The 20,454-nt window shown below is 34.1% G+C and overlaps 1 protein-coding gene across 1 annotated transcript; it reads left to right on the forward strand.

The window, feature by feature from the left end:
* The first annotated feature begins 172 nt into the window (after window positions 1-172).
* LOC18442552 (uncharacterized) lies at window positions 173-19,391 on the forward strand. Its single transcript, XM_006852767.4, has 10 exons — window positions 173-585; window positions 1,459-1,524; window positions 2,648-2,828; window positions 4,119-4,315; window positions 4,696-4,746; window positions 4,954-5,045; window positions 7,527-7,627; window positions 18,356-18,450; window positions 18,886-18,990; window positions 19,238-19,391. Exons 1-10 carry the CDS (start codon window positions 268-270, stop codon window positions 19,373-19,375), a joined length of 1,344 nt encoding a protein of 447 aa, XP_006852829.1. The 5' UTR covers window positions 173-267; the 3' UTR covers window positions 19,376-19,391.
* The last annotated feature ends 1,063 nt before the right edge of the window (window positions 19,392-20,454 follow it).

The raw sequence follows: 20,454 nt of genomic DNA on the forward strand, positions 1-20,454 counted from the left end.
GGGCTGAACTGGGCTGGAAATATTCTAGCCCATCCTTTGGGCAAGAGTTCGTAGGGCTAGGCTGATGGGGCTGGCCCGAGCCCGCCACAGCCCACTGCTAGCCCTATCCGCTCATAAATATCAAGGAGTTTATTTTTTTTCAATATATAGAAGGCTCTACGAATTAAACAATAAAGCAGAGAAACCAATCATTTCATTTTTTCATTCTCTCTCTAACGTTTGTGCTCTCTCTCTCTAGTCTTTACCGTATCACTCTCTAGCACAGCCATGGCGGCCATGTCCGTGGATTTGGCGTCTGCGTTCATGGGGCTTGCAACGAGGCAGGTCACTGTTAGAGCTCGAGCAACGTTATGTCCATCGAGACTGAAGCTCTCACGGAGCTCTGCTACTGCAGCTTCAATGGCGGTATCGTTTACTTCTGGTTGGAAAGGGAGGACCTGTTTCATGAATTCAAAGAGACGGAGCTCTAACACTGCCATGGCTTCAGCTACCACACAAAGCCAGACCCCTGAGGCCCCCACCCAAATACCACCTGATACTCGAGTCCCTGCAACTATAATCACTGGGTTTCTTGGCTCTGGGAAGGTATCTGAATTGTGTCTCTTTCTCTCTCTAGCTTTTTGGTTTATTCTGTAACGGTTTTCTCATTTCTCACTCTCTCTCTCACTCTCTCTAACTTCTGGTGAATTGATTTCATTGGCTCTGTGAAGTTATTGCCTCTCTCGATTTTATGTCTCTCTAACTTCTTCTGCCTTTCCTTGGTTCTGGGAAGGTGATTTCCTGTTCATTTGTCATTTTATTTTTCTCTTTCTTTCTCTCTCTCTCTCTAACTTCTGCCATTTCTTGGTTCTGGAGGGTATAACCCATTTCCTGTTGTTCCTCTCTCTGAATTTCTTCTGCCATACTGGTTTCAATGAGATGGTCACCCACTTCTCCATTTCTCTCTCTAGCTTTCTTCTGTCGTATTGGTTCAGAAAGGCAGCACAGTTATTCTTCTCTCTTTTCTCTAAAACTTCCAAGGTATTGGTTTGCTTGTTTCCGGGAAGGTAACTGAATTCTCTTTTGCCCTCTCTATTCGCTTTAACTTTCTCTCTCATTTTCTCTTCTAAAGAAGACAAATTTCTCTGTCATTCCCTATCTCACAAGAAAAATTTCTTGTAACAAATATCTTAGGGATTATATAATTCAAATGGTATTGGTAATTATTTATCAGTGTGAACTTAAGAAGTAAATGATTTCTGTTGTGCTTGTGTCGATGATATTCTTATTATCTTACCTTTAGGCATGCTATTTTCCTCTGATTGTTTGTACGATTTCAGGTTTAGATTGTTTCAAATTTTTATTTATTACTATTTTTTATGTGTTCGTAAGCATAATCTCTAAGCAAAAGTTATTGAATATCCGATTATGCCTTTTCGTTTGATACATATTTTATTATGTCTTTTCCTTGTTTCACAGACCACTCTCCTCAACAATATCTTGACTGCGGATCATGGAAAACGAATTGCGGTCATAGAGAATGAGGTACTCTTGGATGGATATTCTAATTATTGTCTTCTAGACTGTTATTTCATTTAATCCCATCTTGCTTGTAACATTGTTGTTCTACTTCTACATTATCTATGCACAAAGAAAAAGGGATTGTATACTATGTAACCATTTACCTCTGGTACAAGGAGGTTGCAATCACCTATAACCATCCGATTGCGGAATCTAACAGCTTGAGAGTGTCTGATAATTTGAAAAAATTTCTTTTGAACTTGGAACCTGGTCAATGGAACAAATGTACCTACGCAATTTGACATCCAATGGTCAAGATTAATGGTGACTTCCATGTACCAACTATAAATGGTTTTCTTGCGTACTTGTCCATAAAAAAATTGCTTCTCTTAGGGCGTACTACAAGTCAAACTAGATACATCTTCCTTTCAGTGAAAGTCCATCTTGAATACTCAACTTTCTCGAATTTTCATCAGGAAAAAGTATAATCTGACTGTTAAAGGAAGAAAGATTTAGTTAGATCTTCAATCTACCTTTCCACTAGTTGGGTTTTTCACTTCTGTTATTCGTAAAAATATTAGCCTTGGGTAGTCATAGTTGTCGAGCATTAGGACATTCTTTAATGGAAAGAGTTACGAGGATTCCTAAGAAAAGAACTGCATTTCTTGATGTGTTATTTCAAAAATCAAAATTAACAAAAGTGGAGCTCACGAAAGTTGGAAGGGACTATGGAAAATGTCGATCCTTGTTCTTTTATACTAGCTCGATATGTTAAAGTTAACTGGTTTTATGCTGGAAAAAAGTCCAAATTCTTTTTTTTTTTTGTAATGAATTCCAAATTCTTTAATGGTTTTGGTATGACAATGTTTACATAGAGAACGTGGAATATGGAGATATAGATATCTATGGGCCTGTATGTTAGTATTTAGTTGTGTGTCTACCTGTGTGCATAGTGCATATACAAGTAATGGTTTCTATATAGATTAGGCGCAGCGTAATGCATATAGAAGTGATGTTAGAATCCAGTGTAAAAGAATTTACACTTGGTCATTATCTTGCTAAGCTCTGAATTATTGTTGTTATATTTTCTATTCAAACTTAGATATGCAAGAAAGCACTGTTGACTTGCTATTATATGATTTTTCAGTACGGTGAAGTTGACATTGATGGTTCATTGGTAGCTGCCAAAACAACTGGAGCAGAGGACATAGTCATGCTTAACAATGGTTGCCTCTGCTGCACTGTAAGAGGTGACCTGGTCCGGATGATCTCGGAACTGGTTGATAAGAAGAAAGGGAAGTTTGATCATATTGTAATTGAGACAACAGGTTAGCTCATTTATAAAGCTATACTTCTTTTCCTTTTTCTTTCCTTTCTGGTGTATGTTCATTTTTCTTCTTTTTTTTCTGTTATTATGAACAACATGCTGGGTACTTGGTTTCATATTCTTGGTTATGGAGTGGACGGTGGCTAGTGCTGGATTCAAAGCTTGGATGGTTTTGTTTTGAAATCATTAACAGACAGCAGTGTTGTGTTTCTTTTTACATTTCATTCCCACTGCTATGTGGCGTCAATGGGTTGTGGGAAGAACAGTTTGTTGTGTTAGATAAGGATTACTGAAGGATTGGACTATGTTTGGGATTTACGTTTGCGGAAATTTGCATGAGTTGTGCGGTGATCAAGGCGGCCTTTCAGAGAGACTAGCTTAGTTCAAAGGGTGCTGTTTCCTATGGTGAAGCAAATTGTGGTGATGAAGATATCTCTCTTGAGATACCTTCTGATTTAGAGGTGTGGTTGGAGTTTATGTGATTTTGTGCGCTAATCTTACTATTTTATGAGAGTTTGTCATGAATCCTGCAGTCTTGAGCTCCTCACTGTGGCTATATTGCTGTATGTGAATTGGGCTTGCCCATCTGTCCTCTGACATAAATGAAATTCTTCAAATTTCTACCTATGAAACCTGGGTGGTGCATCATTGAGGTGATCACCCTTTCACTACCTATAGCAGTTACTTAACATCCTTCTTTCCCCTAGGAGATGGAAGTACATGTTCCTTTGGATTGGAACTAGTGCTTCCTCTTCCTTTTTGTTGGGTAATGGAGCCCTAATGGCATGTAATGATCATAACCGTTGGCTTGAAATCAATCAGTCCTCTCAATGTTGAGATAGATTTGCCTCATGCATGCATTAGAGCCAGTAATGTATGGTATGGCTTACACAATCAAGTCATCCGCTATTTGTTCCTGATGGGTAGTGGACACTAACTGTTCCTGGTGGCTTACATTCACCTGGTTATTGTTTATCCACAACTTCGATATTGCTTCTTACTAAAATGAATGCCTGTTGTGTTATCCTAACATTTATGAAAAGGGAATCAGCTACAAAAAGCAAATGAATCCATTTGGAATATATTAAATAATAAATACATTCATCTTTTTAGATGAAGATCTGAAACCTCCATGTCTATTCCGTCCTATAGCTTAGTGCATTTGTTATTGTTATTTCTAATTGTGAAGAAATGATTAACAATTCAGGACTTAGTGCATTTGGATCAGGACTTAGTGCATTTGGAAGTCCATCAGTTTGTTGCACTGAGGCTTTTCTTTTCCTATCCCCAGGTCTGGCAAATCCAGCGCCAATAATTCAGACGTTCTATGCTGAGGATAGTGTTTTTAATGATGTCAAGTTGGATGGTGTAGTTACTTTGGTTGATGCAAAGCATGCTCCTTTCCATTTAGATGAGGTCAAGCCCAAAGGAGTCGTCAATGAAGCAGTCGAGCAGATTGCATATGCTGACCGCATCATATTGAACAAGGTTCGTTTTACCTTTGGGAGAGTCATGAACTTCCTTTGATGTATAATGCAGTTGAGCAGATTGCATGTGCTGACCACATTATATTGAACAAGGTTCATTTTGCTTTTAAGATAATAAACTTCTATTGATATTTCTTCTTGTACTGCACAAATTACCATGCACACTCTAAATTTGGAAAAATGATAATACCAATAATGCAACCTCAAATCTATGTTCACCAGAATCCTTGTGGGAGTAGGGTTCCTGTTTTTTGGTAGGGTTTCTTTAATCTCATGGTTTTCTTGACTGGCAACTTCAATTGATTAAAAAGGTATTTTTTATGGAATGGTGGTTGTCTTAATGTAAAATTCATGTGATTTACTGTTATTTATGGTCTCCAGGTTGATTTGGTTGGTGAGCAAGAAGTTTCATCCTTGATTGACCGAATAAGGGTCAGAATCCAGCTATTCCTGCAGTATATCTGGTTTCTGTAGTGCAGTGGCATGGCTCTTGAATTTATTTATTCTATTCGAATGTGACACTTGTTCTTTTTTTATTTTTATGTTTTGTTTTTTTTTTGGGTTGGGGGGGTGAGGGAGGGGTTTTATAGTGAGTTGTGAACTTGGAATGGTGATTTGTATCCTTTTCAATAATTGCAGACCATCAATGGCATGGCTCGTCTTAAGAGGACTGAGTATGGTAAAGTTGATTTGGATTATGTTCTTGGGATTGGAGGCTTTGATTTAGAAAGGTTAGGTTTCTTCAACTTATGTCTTCTCATCAAACTGGTTTTAACCAGATGGTTCTATTATCATTGCATGTGGACTACATCTATTTTAATATAAGGGTAAGTTTGGTTCGTGCGTAAATATTTCCCGGGAAATATGTAAATTGTGTTTTACACGTTTGGCTCATTCCAAATGCATATCTAAATATTTTACCATGGAAGGGCCAAAACATGGTAAAATCAAACCACACCTCTTGAGGTGTGGAAGTATTCCCTGGGGAAGTTTTGCACACCGAAGGTGAACTATTTTATGAAATCCAATTTATTTTATATTTATAATATGCAATATACATATTTATATTATATTATATACTATAATATTATATATAATATAAATATTATTATTTATATAGAATATTTATATTATATTATATATTATAATATTATATATTATATATATAATATCTATATATGTATATAATAAATAATATTATATATAATATTATATATAATGCCTAAATATTCATATTTTATTAAATAATACAAATTTATATGTTATATTTATATCATATTATATATTATAATATTATATAAATGTTATATATAATATATTAATTTAATAATATTATATAAATGTTATATAGAGTATATTATATATAATATAATATGTTTAATATAATATGAATATATAAATAATAGTATATAATATAATTTTAGAATATGTTATATATAATATAATTTTATAATATGTAATATAATATAAATATTATAATATAACATATAATAATATAATATGAAATATATAGGTATTATATATATAATATAATATGAATAAATAAATAGTGTATATATAACATATAATTTTATAATATTTAATACAATACAAATATTATATTATATATAATATTTATATTGCATTATATATTATAATATTATATAATAATATCTATATATTCATATTATATTATATTTGAAATATAATTTTTATATATAATTTAAATTATATATAATATATATTATAAAATAAATATAAATTTCTTATATTACATATTTCGTATATTATATATTATTATTATATTATATATAATATTTATATATTCATATTATATTTTATACAATACCTATACATTCATATTATATTATATATTGTATATTATATATAACATTTATGTTATATTATATATATTATTATATGATATTATATAATATAATATTACATGTTATATTAAATATTATAATATTACATATTATATTAAATATTATAATATTACATATTATATTAAATATTATATATAATATTTATATTATATATAATATCTATATATTCATATTATATTATGTAATATATACATTTTATTGTGCATTATATATAATATTTATATTATCTTATATATTATTATATTATATATAATATCCATATATTCATATTATATTATGTAATATATATATTTTATTGTGCATTATATATAATATTTATATTATCTTATATATTATAATATCTATATATAATTCTCATTATATATAATATATATTATAAAATAAATGTTATCTATAATAAATAATATTTATATTATAATATATATTTATTTAATATAATAAAATATATGATATATTTATTATATTATGTATTCAAGGTTTTGTGTAAATATTTTCACACCAACCAGGCGCTACCAAACATATGATATTGTATACGCAGTGCTTTTTAAATGTGCTACCAAACATCGTAAAACGAATGCATATGCAAATATTTACATAGGTAAAGTGTTTACATATGTAAATATTACCTGGGGAATATTTATGTGCGAACCAAACGTACCCTAAGAGCTTCACGTATGGGGATGTGTGGATCACACACTGAATAAAAATGGTTAAAAAAGATGCTTGAAGTTAGTGTCTGGAATCTACTGAACAGGTAACGAGAATTGCTGTCTTAACTCTTAAGCAAGGAACTAGGATAGTATGTTATCTGGGTAGAAACTAGAGCTGTTAGTAATCTGGTAAATATTCAGGAATACTTACATCTTTTTGTGAAATTTGGAGTGAGAAACCTGTCTTTGTTTTTTAAATTTTTACTGTGTAAAAGGGGGACAGTGGTGTTGGATTTTTTTTAGCTATGTTTGTTGGGAGTCGAGAGGTTTTATATAATGAAAGGTGTTACCTTTTCTTGATATTGATAAGTTGTTCTCAGTTCATTTTTTGTTTGAATATGGTGTCTCCTGATTGGTAATTAATATTTGACCACTTCTTTTTTCTGGGTTTGAATGTCTTATTGAAGAAGATGATGGGTTTTTGGGGACGGCTTTAGCATCTTTGGTCGTTGCTTTTCTAATTGAAAGCATTGTTTTCAAAGAAATGTTGACCTGCATCCACTATTTTTGGATGGTACTATTTGCTTTAAGATTGGGGATATATACAGTATTGTTATACTTTCTGCTTTGTGCTATATGAGGTATTTGCTCGGAGGTCTATTAATGACAATGCCGACATTTTATACATTAATATCAGGATTGAGAGTGTAGTCTATGCTGAAGGTTCAAAAGAGGACAAGGATGATCATGACCACCATCATGAGCATGACCACCATCATGAGCATGACCACAACCATGGTTAGTTTTGAGGTTTTAAATAACCTTGATTAAAGATTATGATTGTTACTTTCTGCATGTGCTTAAATTTGATGTTGTTTTCACATTTTGTATATTCGGATATTTGTCATGCATTGTGCATAATAATGTAGTCCGTGTTTTTTGTTCAAAAGCGGATATGCTTAAATTTGATGTAGTTTCGCATGTTGTGTATTCAAATATTTCTCATGCATTGTGCATAATAATGTCGTCTGTGTTTTTTTTTCAAAAACTTGATGGTTTCGCCTCTTTAGATCTATTGCTAGGTTTTACCGTTATTTGAGGTAACGTTTTTGTGACATCGAACCTTTTGTCTGCTTCATTTCATTTTGCTTAATAATATTTCATTGAAGTGTCTTTTAGGGAAACATTTGTATACTGTACTTCTTTTACACTTACGCATGTCTATATCTCAGCAAGTGCCACCCCCTACTTTGTATAAATAGTCTGAGGCCCATAAGGGGATTGGGTCCCAGCCAATGTTAATTTCCCAGTGTCGATGTGTCCACGGTAGGTGAGATAGGAGTTGCTGAGGTGGTCTCTGAAAATTCCATCAATACCAGATAGTCCCTGGGTTGCTAATGCGATTATTTCTCAAATGTGACATACAGTTTAAACATATAAACATCCACGTGTACATTGAGAAACATGTGCATTACTCTTTTTTTGCTAAGCGAGAAATATAAACATAAAAACACAAATATTGTTGTTCTTGTTTATATTTATACTCCATATGTAAACCGACATGCATAAATGCATATTTGTATGCGCACCAAGACACAGTTTTCGCAATCATGCATGCAGATACCTATGAAGGGAAACATGAAGAGTAGTGGGGTGACTATTGCTTTTGTTTCCTTGGTCCCAAACTTGGGTGATCCATTCTATGATCTTCATTATGGTATTTATTCTATGAAATTGTTGTATTTATTTTTCACTTTTCCTTGCAGTTTCCTTATTATTCTTTTGCTGTATAATCTGATGTGCACTTTATCTTGTAATCTAATAGTTATTTTCCATCCAAGACATAAGAGACTGAAACAGTGTTTAATAACATCACCTTTGTATCTTTAAATATCTCAAGTACCTTTGGGTTTTGGTTGTCTTTTTGCCCACATGAAAGTTCAGCGCCATGAAGTGAGTGGTACAAATCACTAGTCTATATTGGACACAAGCCATACCTTAGAATTCTACATGTCTCCTCAATCTGCCCTGATCTCATGTAGCGATTTAAAACTTGAGTGAAATTCACATGGTAGCAACTGAATTGTAAAAATCTAAACATGAGTTCGAGACAAACCTGGGCAAGTGGATTAGACTGCAGAGGCTTACTTGAGTCGCTGAGCCTTTCGCAATCTTGCTTGAATTTTATTGTCTCCGGAGAGGTTCACCTCATTTTTAATCTCCTTGATTATTGCAGCTGTTGCATATTTTTATCTCTAGTCACTGTGTGTGTGCGCCCGCTTGAGTATGCATGAGAGAGAGAGAGAGAGAGAGAGAGAGAGAGAGAGAGAGAGAGAGAGGTTTGGGATGTATGTAGGGGCCCTATTATTCATTTTTTCCATATTTATAGCATAATCTTTTGAGTTGAATCGCGTCATGAATCCGTTTGGTTAGACCTTGTTAGGGTTTCAAAACTATTCACTACCCCTTGAAGGTCCCAACTCACCTGAATTATGAGGTGAGGTTGGGCCTCATTAGTTTTTTGTTTTCATTAAGAGTCCTCTAGGAATTGAGCCTTCTGTTACTGCAATTATGAGGTTCTCAAATCTGGTCTTGTACATAGTACTGTATACACTATGCTACCAATAGCTTTTGCATAGGGAACATTAGGCTTTTCTTGTCCTTCTATTGGACAATCCTTCTTAGACAATTGCACTTCCTTTTCAACAGGAGTAAACAATGATTTAAAATTTTCTATTTTAAATCTTTTAAGAACAAAGTCAAGATATCTCCCTTGGCTCAAGGCTAACATTCTAGATTTTCTATCTCTAGTTATTTTTATGCCTGTTATTTTTATGCCTAGGTCATAAGATGCTTCTCCAATATCTTTCATCTCAAACCGAGAAGAAAGTCATGACTTAGTCTTATTAATCATTTATAAGTAATTTCCAGCTAACAAGGTGTCATTCACATATAATAAAAGTATTGTGAATTTACTCCCACTTTTCAAGACACACACAATGGTCCAATGTATTTACTTCATATCCCATCTGTAGTATGGCATAATGAAATGTTAAGTACCATTGTCTTGAAGATTGTTTTAAGCCATATAATGACTTATTAATTTATATACTTTATTTTCTTAGTCCTTAATTATGAAATCCTCAGGTTGCTTCATATAGAGATGGTTTCTTTTAGTTCACCATTCAAGAATGCCGTCTTTACATCCATTTGGTAAAGTTCTAGGTCATAATATGCAACAATTGCCAAAATTATTCTAATGGATATAAACATTGCAACAGGGGAATAAGTGTCAATATAGTCGACTCCTTTTCTTTGGATAAAACCCCTAATAACCTAGCTTTAAATTTATCAATTGATCCATCAGATTTTAGCTTCCTTTTAAGTACACATTTGGAAGTAGTCAAAAGAGTTCTAAGGTACATTAAGGGAACAAAGCATCTAAAATTGTGTTTTCAAGTTGATAAACTTGAAATTTTAGGATATTCAATTGGAGATTTTGTTGGGGATAAGAACGATGGTAAGTCTACCTCAGGACATGTTTTCCTCTTTGGAGGTGCAACTTTTTTTTTGTCTAGTAAGAAACAATGGTGTGTTATCAGGCACACATAGGAAGTAGAGTACATTACATGTAGCATTGTATATACTTTTGCCGTTTGAATAAAGCGCTTCATAGATGACTTAAAGCTGCAAATAATTGACAGACCGATTCAAATGTTTTGTGATAATCAAGTTGCAATTAAATTAATTCAAAATGAAGCAAATAGCTCCAAAGAAGACACATAGATGTATAATATCACTGCATTCAGGATGTAGTTGAGAAAAATGAAGTAACTGTTAGTTACTTGCCCTCATCATACCCATTGACATAGGGTCTAAGCGTTGAACTACTTTCTAAGCACACTAGCTTGATGGGACTTAAAAATGGTCAACTCCGTTGGTTTCCATGAGTAACAAATCTGCATTAGTGTGAAAATCCTCATGATGAAAATTATAAGCATTTGTTATGAGACGCATATCCACAAAAGCGTGAGAAAAACCTCATGACAAAAATATTGTTTTAAAAGACATACTTAAAAGTGGGAGCGTACTTGTGACTTATTATTACGCTCGACCGTCATGACCAAGTGGGAGGTGTTGGCACGTGTGGCCATGAGGCCTGACGTTGCCTAACCTATTTATATGGATTTCAACTATTTTTATGGGAGGTATTCCATGTGTGCTTATCCATTTATAAATAAGTTTTGTTAAATGTAATATAAATAAATAAATAGTTTATTTTCTCAAGGATATTTTCAACGTTCACATGGATAAGAATCCCTGAGATCAGGGAATCAGTTTCTCAGAGACTCGTTGGAGAAAAAGGAACATTGACTCATAGTTTTCTTATAAATATGGGAAATCCGAGAGAGGAGATGAGGCACAAAAAATACATGACAAAATTACAGCCTTTACAGGCTCTGCGATCACCAGCCTCACAGTACACCCCTCTCGAATCTCGAGCTTTTGGTGTCTCGAGGGGCGTGTCGTGAGGCTGGTTATCGTAAAGCCTGGAAGTAATTAAGAACCCAATAGAGAGAGAAGAGAAGCATTTTGGAGGCTCTACAACTTTGCTATGTATTTGTTGAGTCTCATCTCCTCTCTCTGACTTCCCATATTTATAGGAAGAAGATGAGCTAATGTTCCTTTTTCTCCAATAGGCATCTAAGAAACTGATTCCCTGATATCAAGGATTCTTATCTATGTGAACGTTGAAAATATCATTGAGAAAATAAACTATTTATTTATTTATATTACATTTAACAAACTTATCTATAAATAGATAAGCATGCATGGAATATCTTCCATAAAAATAGTTGAGGTCCATAGAAATAGGTTAGTCAAAGTGATGCCTCATGGCCACACGTGCCAACATCTCCCACTTGGCCTTGATGGCCGAGCGTAATAATGAGTCATAGGCACACTCCCACTTTTGAGTATGACTTTTAAGATAATTTTTTTGTCATGACATTTTTCTCATACTTTCGTGGATATGCCTCTCATAACAAATGCTCATAATTTTCATCATTAGGATTTTCATGTTAATGCAGATTTGTCACTCATGGAAACCAACATACTTAAACATTTTTAAGTCCCATTATGCTAGTGTGCGTAAAAAGTAGTTCAACGCTTAGACCCTTTGTCAATGAGTCAGCGATCATATCTGATTAGGGCAAGTTACTAACAATTATTTCATTTTTCTCAACTACATCCTGAATGTAGTGATATTGTACATCAATGTGTCTTCCTTTGGAGCTATTTGCTCCACTTTGTATTAATTTTATATCAGCTTGATTATCACAAAACATTTGAATTGGTTCATCGATTATTTGCAGCTTCAAGTCATTTATGAAATGCTGTATCCGGACGGCGAAAGTACATACAATGCTACATGCAATGTACTCTGCTTCCTGTGTGTACCTAGCCACACATCCTTGTTTCTTGTTAGACTAAGAAACAACTGCACCTCCAAATAGGAAAACATGCCATGAGGTAGACTTACTATTGTCCTTATCCCAAACAAAATCTGTATCTGAATATCCTAAGGCTTCAAGCTTATCTACTTGAAAACATAATTTTAGATGCTTTGCGCCTTAATGAACCTTAGAGTTTTGACTACTTTTCAATGGGCTATGCTCGGATTACTTTGATATCTTCTTACAAAACCTATAGCATAGCTCAAATCTGGTCTTGTACATTGTTTTGCATGCACAAAGCTACCAATAACTTGTGCATAGGGAACATTAAGCTTTTCTTGTCCTTCTACTAGATAATCCTTCCTAGACAACTTCACTTCCTTTTCAACAGGAGTAGACAATGGTTTACAATTTTTCATTTTAAATCTGTTAAGAATAGAGTCAAGATATCTCTCATGGCTCAAGCCTAACATTCTAGATTTTCAATCTCTAGTTATTTTTATGCCTAGGACATAAGATGCTTCTCCCGTAACTTTCATCTCAAATCAAGAAGAAAGCCATGAATTAGTCTTCTTAATCATTTTTAAGTCATTTCCAACTAATAGGATATCATCGACATATAATGAGAGTATTGTGAATTTACTCTGACTCTTTAAGACATACAATTGTGCAATCTATTTATTTCATATCCCATATGTAGGATGACATTATGAAATGTTAAGTACCATTATATTGAAGATTGTTTTAAACTATATAAAAATCTATATACTTTATTTTCTTGGTCCTTAAGCTGATCCCAAATAATTGGGACAAGGCTATGATGATGATGATGATTTTCTTGGTCATTAATTATGAATCCCTCAGGTTGCTTCACATAGATGGTTTCTTTTAGTTCACCATTCAAGAATGATATCTTTACATCCATTTAGTAAAGTTTTAGGTCATAATATGCAACGATTGATAAAATTATTCTAATGATATAAACGTTGCAGCAGGGAAATAAGTGTCAACATAGTCGACTCCTTTTTTTGGGTAAAACCCTTTGCTATTACCTTAGCTTTAAATTTATCAATTGTTCTATCAGATTTTAGCTTCCTTTTAAGTACCCATTTGGAACCTATAGGTTTCCTATCTGGTGGTAAATGACATAGATTCCAAACTTTGTTTTTCTTAATAAAATGTAATTCTTCTCTCAAGGCATTAAGCCATTCTTGTGACTTCATTGCATCATTGAAGTCAAAGGGATAATTGATTTCATCTAGGTTAATAAGGTTGTCTATCTTCTTACTCATGGAGACATAGAAATCATCAAGGTATGATGGAGGAGTTCTAGACCTTTTTTGACCACTTAACATGGGTGTGTGGTTACTTCAATATCATCATGTTGATCAGGGTTATCTATATCCAACTGTAGGTGATAGTTCTAAGTCGCTTATAATATTTAGTGGATTATGATTATCTATCATATATAGGTTTTCTTCATTAAAATCTTTTAGGAACTCAACATCTCTACTTTGAACGAGTCCCTTATGTTTATTATAAAATCTATAGCCCTTTGAACCTTCAGGGTATCCTATAAACTTGCAAACTAGAGTTTTGTTTTCTAAATTACTTCTCTGCTGATATGGAATTAGAAAATGTGTTGTTGACCCCTACTTCTTTAAGTTGCTATATTAGATCTTCTATCTGTTCACAATTCATAAGGGGTAGAATCTATTGCCTTAGTTGGAACCCTATTAAGAATATACATGGATGTGCTTATTGCTTCTCCTCAAAAGGTCTTAGGTAGACAAGCATGAGCCATCATGGATCTAGTCATTTCTAAGAGGGTTCTATTATACCTTTCAGCTATGCCATTTTGCTATGGCTTATAAGGCATGGTGGTATGTCTTTTAATACCATTTTCTTGGCAATAAGTGTAGAAAGCTTCAGATTTGTATTTACCTCCCCTATCAGTTCTAAGAACTTTGATGTTCCTACCCAATTAGTTTTCTGCTTCCTTTTTATATATTTTAAATAGTTCTAAGGCTTCTGATTTATGGTGGATTAGATAAGTATATCCAAATCTAGAAAAATCGTCAATAAAAGTGATGAAGAATGACATCCCTCTATGAGTTTTAACTTTGAGAGGCCCACAAATTTTTGAGTGGACCACATTCAATAATTCATTTGCTCTCTCCTTTTTATTGAATGATTTCCTAGTCATTTTTTCTGACAAGAGCAATGATGACATGTTGGAAATTCCACATTAGTTAGATTTGAAATCAGAATTTTCTTTATTAACCTATTTATTTTATTTTATCCTATGTGACAAAGCCTAAGATGCCAAGTGTATGCATCAACTACCATTGCACAATCAACGTAACCAGAATCAATAGAAATTTTATTATCATCTTTCTCATTTACATGAAGAATGAATAAATTATGGTCATCAACCAAGTGTCCCCAAGCATAAATTTGTCTACGCTTTTCGATTGATACTTTCAATGATCGGAAGTAGACTTCGAAGCCCTTTCTCATGAACAAGGGGACAAATACAATATTTTGCCTCATACTAAGGATAAAATATACATCCATTAATACAAGATCAATTGCCCCTATATACAACCTACATGATCCTACATCAAATACATTAGAATAAGTGTTGTTCCCTAGGTAGATGCATTTCTCCCCAGCCTTATTTATTTGAAATCCTTGAAAACACCTTTTGAGCTTGCAATATGCCGATTAGCGTCTGAGTCTACCCACCATCCTTTGACGTCGTGGTCTACAAGCAGGCACTTAGAGACTACACAAACAACTTCACGTCTCTTGCTTCCATTTCCGCTATGCTTTGGATTTTGTAGGTTTCTATTGTGGGCTTTAGTTTTTGAAATGACCTGGTTGACCACATATGAAGCATTTTAACGTTCCTTGTTCAGCCTCTTGGTTTTAGGCAGTTCCTCTGTTTTTGAACTTATTGTTCCTCTTGTTAAACTTTTTTGAAATTTCTGATTGTTAGGCTTGGGTTGTCTAGATTTGAGAGGTCCTTGAGCAAGCATGAGCTCACTCTTTTTATCTTTGTTCATGTGTTCTTACTCTAATGCTAGTTGCATAGGTAGGTCCCCTAATGTAAAAGATTTGGCATTCAACCTAAGTGCTATTGTTACCATCCTCCATGAAGGTGAAATGCTATTTAAGATTGTGGAAACTTGCATGCGCACGGGAATTTTATTCCTAGCAATGGCTAAGACCTTAGCCATAACAACCATCTTGTTTACATGCTCCACTTCATTATCACCTTCCTTCATATTAAATGAATTGTGTTGCTCTAATAGCAAGTGGAGGTGAGTTTCAAAGGTTGAGTAATATTTTGCTTTTATTGCATTTTACATTTTCTTAGATGTTTCATAATGTTCGAATATCTTAATAAGGTCATCTTGCATAAAAGTTAACATTGATATTTTAGCTATGAGGTCATCTTCTAAGAATTTTTTTTTCTTTTCTTCTTCAGTTCGTTTATCATTTACTACTGGTGGATCATCCCTTAGTACATATGGAATTCTATCTTGGATGAGGAGATATTCCATCTTCCTCTTCCACGTACCAAAATTGGTCCCATTCGAAAGTTCAACCACTACAATTCTACTAGCCATTGGACTTGCTATGTTATGTGTGAGCAGCCTAAATAATTTATGGGTTCTAAGAAACTAAGTAGAAACCACCAAAATAATTAAATATGTGGTTTATGCCTGCGGAGACAGTTAATTGTTCAAAGCAATGGTAAGAAATTTGGCTGGAAAGTATATAATTGATCAATATCACATTAAACTTTCATAAGCAATGTTCATGTACAAAGAATACAAAATTCAGCAGTCCATGATGGAGTTTATGCTTTTACAATCAATAAGCAAATTCGATTATGTGTTTGACATATAAGACAAATCAATTTCTATATTACACCAAGGCAATAAATGCATCAATTGCATTCAAATATCAGCAATAATAAAAATTGAGCAAAATAAGTCTTTTATGATTTTCCGTAGCCTCTTTTCCCCTTTTTTTTATTTTAAAAAAATAGTAGCAAAATATATATAGTGCAATAGAATAGCACAATGTATATAGGGATTGTATACAATGAGACCAGTTACCTTTGATAGAAGGTAGTCACAGTTCCTTACAACCATTTGATGTGAAATTTGATAGCTTGAATGTGTCAAAAAGTTTGAGAAAATTTGAAGTTGAGCTTGGTCAATGAATAATGGCAGCCACTCAATTTCATATACAATGGTCATGATTATTGTCCCCACCTTGTATCAAAGGTAAATGGTCTCATTCTATACTTTCCTATATATATATATATATATAGATATATTCTGAGAGGTGATATAAATTCAGTGAAGGTATCTCTGTAATAAAAAAAAGTCTGCCTTGGAATATTAAATCTAAAATATTTTATCCTTCCATCGTTTTTATCAATATCACTATGTAATAACAATCCCTTAAGTTAAGATATATATGCTAATAATGAGTGAACTGAATATTTTGTTACCAACTAGCAGAAACAAAGAAATATTAACAGAAGAAACCAAAGCAGCCTTCAAGTGAGAAGAAAAAGAATCGATGGAAACAGTAGCCTATGGACAGTTGGGTTTTATTGATGCATGAATTGTATACAAAGAGAGTAAAGAACATTTGATGGATCAAGGACAAATATGTGCCTTTGGGTAGTGCTGAAATGAACAAAAAAAAGAAGAAGTGAAAGTTCTTATTGCCTTCAATGACGTTGCTGTCCAAGAGGTGGAATCAAGCCTTTACAGTAATCACTGTTTTGTATTCTTGGATGGGAAAAACCCCCTTGTTGAAAAGTCAAAAGGCAAGTGGTTGAAGAATTGAAGAAAGGACAATTTTATAAGGTGAGCCCTCACTTTTAATAAATGCGGTGAGTTACAATGAAGGTAGCAGTATATTTATAAACGAGAAATTGTCGTGCATATATCAAAAAAAATATTAGAGCATAATGTATACAAAAAAAATAAAATCCAAGCATGAATGGTGATCACTTGTAGGCAGTAGAGAGATGGTTAATGTCAAAAACAAATTCCTAGGATATAAGTAAGATAAAACCTGGATGTTGCTCTGATACCAGTGAAAGTAAAAGACTATGGAGTGAGGATGAATGCCAAAAGCCCGAGGTTAGAGAGGGTGTGCCTTGAGGCTGGTGATCGCAGATCCCGGATTTAATTAGGAACCCAATATAGAGATAGTAGAAAAGCTTTCTGGAGGCTCTGTAATTTTGTCGTGTATTTGTTGTGTCTGGTGGAAGATGAGCCGACATTCCTTTTTCTCCAACGGTGAGGAAACTGATTCCCTGATTTCAGGGATTTTTATCCATGTGAACATTGAAAATATCCTTGAGAAAATATGCTCTTTATATGTTTGTATTACATTTAACAAAACTTATTTATAAATGGATAAGCAGACATGGAATTCCTCCTATAAAAATAATTGAGGTCCATAGAAATAGGTAAGGCAACCTGAGGCCACATGTGCCAACATCTATTAGTGTCCCCGGACGAAGTGGTGTCACAAAAGAGTTATTATCTTGGATTTTATGCAGGCCAAAAAGTCTTTCAGAACTTACAATTTGGGAAGTTCTGTCCTCTTGGGGAATTGCAAGATGGCAAGGTCTGCTTCCTTCCTAGCTTTCTAATAGCTTTGGTGGTTTCCCTTTACAGTTGTCTTCTACTAAGAATAGTACTCCCATTATAATTTACACTTCCTGGAGGCTCCCCTCCAAATCTTCTAGGATGCTTCAATGGCTAATGAAGTTTGCTCGGAATTTTTGACCTATTGGACATGATTTTTCAAGTTTTTGGTTGTGATCAATCTGATAAGTGCCTTCCCATAGGACTTGGAATGTATTTTCTTTCTAAATTGAGTGTTCTTAACTTCTTCTTTTTTGTTCAACAAGTGCTTTGTAAATTTGCCCATTTCCTGCATATGTATCAGTTATTTCCTGCCTTTATTGTGACTGTTCTATTAACTTTTCAAAGCAACGTGTTTAACTTAGTCTACTTTGCCTTTTCAGAACATCATGGGCATGGCCATGCCCATGATCATATGCATGACCCAGGTGTTTCCTCTGTCAGTATAGTTTGTGACGGGAACCTTGATCTTGATAAGGTTTGTTTTTTAATTGTGCATGGAAAATCATTCATTTATTGCACTTGTTTCGTTTCTGTTTTCTTATTATTTGATTGTTGAATTGATTTCCACGTGACTCTAATTTATGCTCTGAATGCGAGGGAAAATTGTTGATCCTCACCTTTTTCCCATGATCCATTTGAACTCTCTAGACTTATTTACTTGACTAACTTTTATGCCTAAAAGTTCTGTTATTGAGCTGTTACTGGGATTTATTTATTGCCTTGAACCTCTTGTTCTTTTTTCATTTGAAAGTTCTTTTCTAGTTTCTATTGTCTTTTGCTTCAAGTTAATTGTTGTATACTATTGTCGTGGTGGAGACCAAACTCTGCTGCCACGATTTTGTTTCTCATTTGGGACGAATTTATACATTCAATGAAAAATTTCTGAATTGTTTTCCTTTGTCATTCGCAGGCTAACATGTGGTTGGGGACATTATTGATGGATCGTAGCGATGACATATACCGTATGAAAGGTCTCCTTTCTGTTAGTGGCATGAATGAGAGATTCGTCTTTCAGGTTAGCACTTCCTTTTCAGCTAGTCAATATTTAGAATTAGAAAACTATAGTTGTAGCTATTTTTATTTGCTGTGTGGTGGTGCAATAGCTATGTCAAAGTGTAAGTATCATCTTAATAGTATCAGCCATCATTTATTTTGTGTGACTGTTGAGCTGAGTGATATATCTTTCATACCCATTTTTAGCTACTAGCAGTGGAACTTTCTAATCGTTTGCCTTATTCTCATCTAATCCTACCATGGAACAGGGTGTGCATGATATATTCCAGGGTTCCCCTGAGAGGTTATGGGGACCAGACGAGAAGAGGATCAATAAAATTGTATTCATAGGCAAAAATCTGGATGCCAAGGCTTTAGAGAAGGGATTCAAGGAATGCTTACTGTGAATTATATTGAGGAAAAGTTTAGTGTGTCACAATTTGTAACATTTAAAGCACTCGAGGCATGATTGTTCTCTGCATTATTAGTGGATTGGGCTGCGTCTGGATATATTAATATGGAAAGAAGGAAATATATACCCAAGGTATAACATCTTGGATTTTGTGGCTAAAAAACATTATTTTTGTGTATTGCTTGTTATGAGGTTGCATTTGAAATGTGTTCGTTGAGGGATAGCGAGCTTGGTTTCCAAAGAAATGGCTAAATTTTCAGTATTTTAGTATATGTTAAATGGAGTCATATTTTCAGCTAGGTTCCTGTGCAAAAGGGAGACTCTCGGTAGTTCTATGGCTGGGTTTTCCATCGGGTCGCCTTGCAAGAGACACAAACTTAGACCATGGGTTTGTCTTCAGAGTTGCCTTCTGTTTTATGGGCAATGTGTTACCTATTTTATGGGTTAGTGACTTTATAGGGGAATAAAACGATATAATTTACATTTTTACTTAGACATTGGCCATTGAAGATCTCAAAGAGTCAGGCCTTTACTTTTGAGGCCCCGTATTTCCCCTACCATTCGTGTGGTTAGCCTTTGAATGTGACATGGATTTCTGACCCTTTATTCTGCATAGGTTCACATGAGCCTCATTTGTGAAGGGAATCCTTGACCTATGAAGAACATTGAGATAGTTATGAATAGCTGTATAGGTCGAGAAAGCAGGATTAGTTGAACATCCACTGAGCCACTCTCAATATGTAATTTACATCTGATTTCCTACAGTGTATGCCATAACTGACTGGTTAGTTAAAATTACTTGAAGGCACCCATGAACATCTTGATTTGTACTGTGCTGCTCGTGTTGGAAGTTTTGGAAAAATCGCAGTGACCCCGTCTGTGACCTTCACTAGTTGGGCCCTTTTACCTTCTCCACCTTTAAATTGTCGTCGTTCTCTCCCCACCTTAAACCTTTTACAAACTTGCGTGTGCACTACAAAAGCAATGCAGGTCTTCAGTTGATGTCTCAATTTGCATCAAACCTTGAACCTCTCAGGTTTGCCACTTTGACATTCTTCAATGGCTTCCGTGTTT

Source organism: Amborella trichopoda, chromosome 13, assembly GCF_054954075.1.
Source record: "Amborella trichopoda isolate Santa Cruz 75 chromosome 13, AtrichopodaSantaCruz75HAP2 v2.0, whole genome shotgun sequence".
NCBI lineage: Eukaryota > Viridiplantae > Streptophyta > Magnoliopsida > Amborellales > Amborellaceae > Amborella > Amborella trichopoda.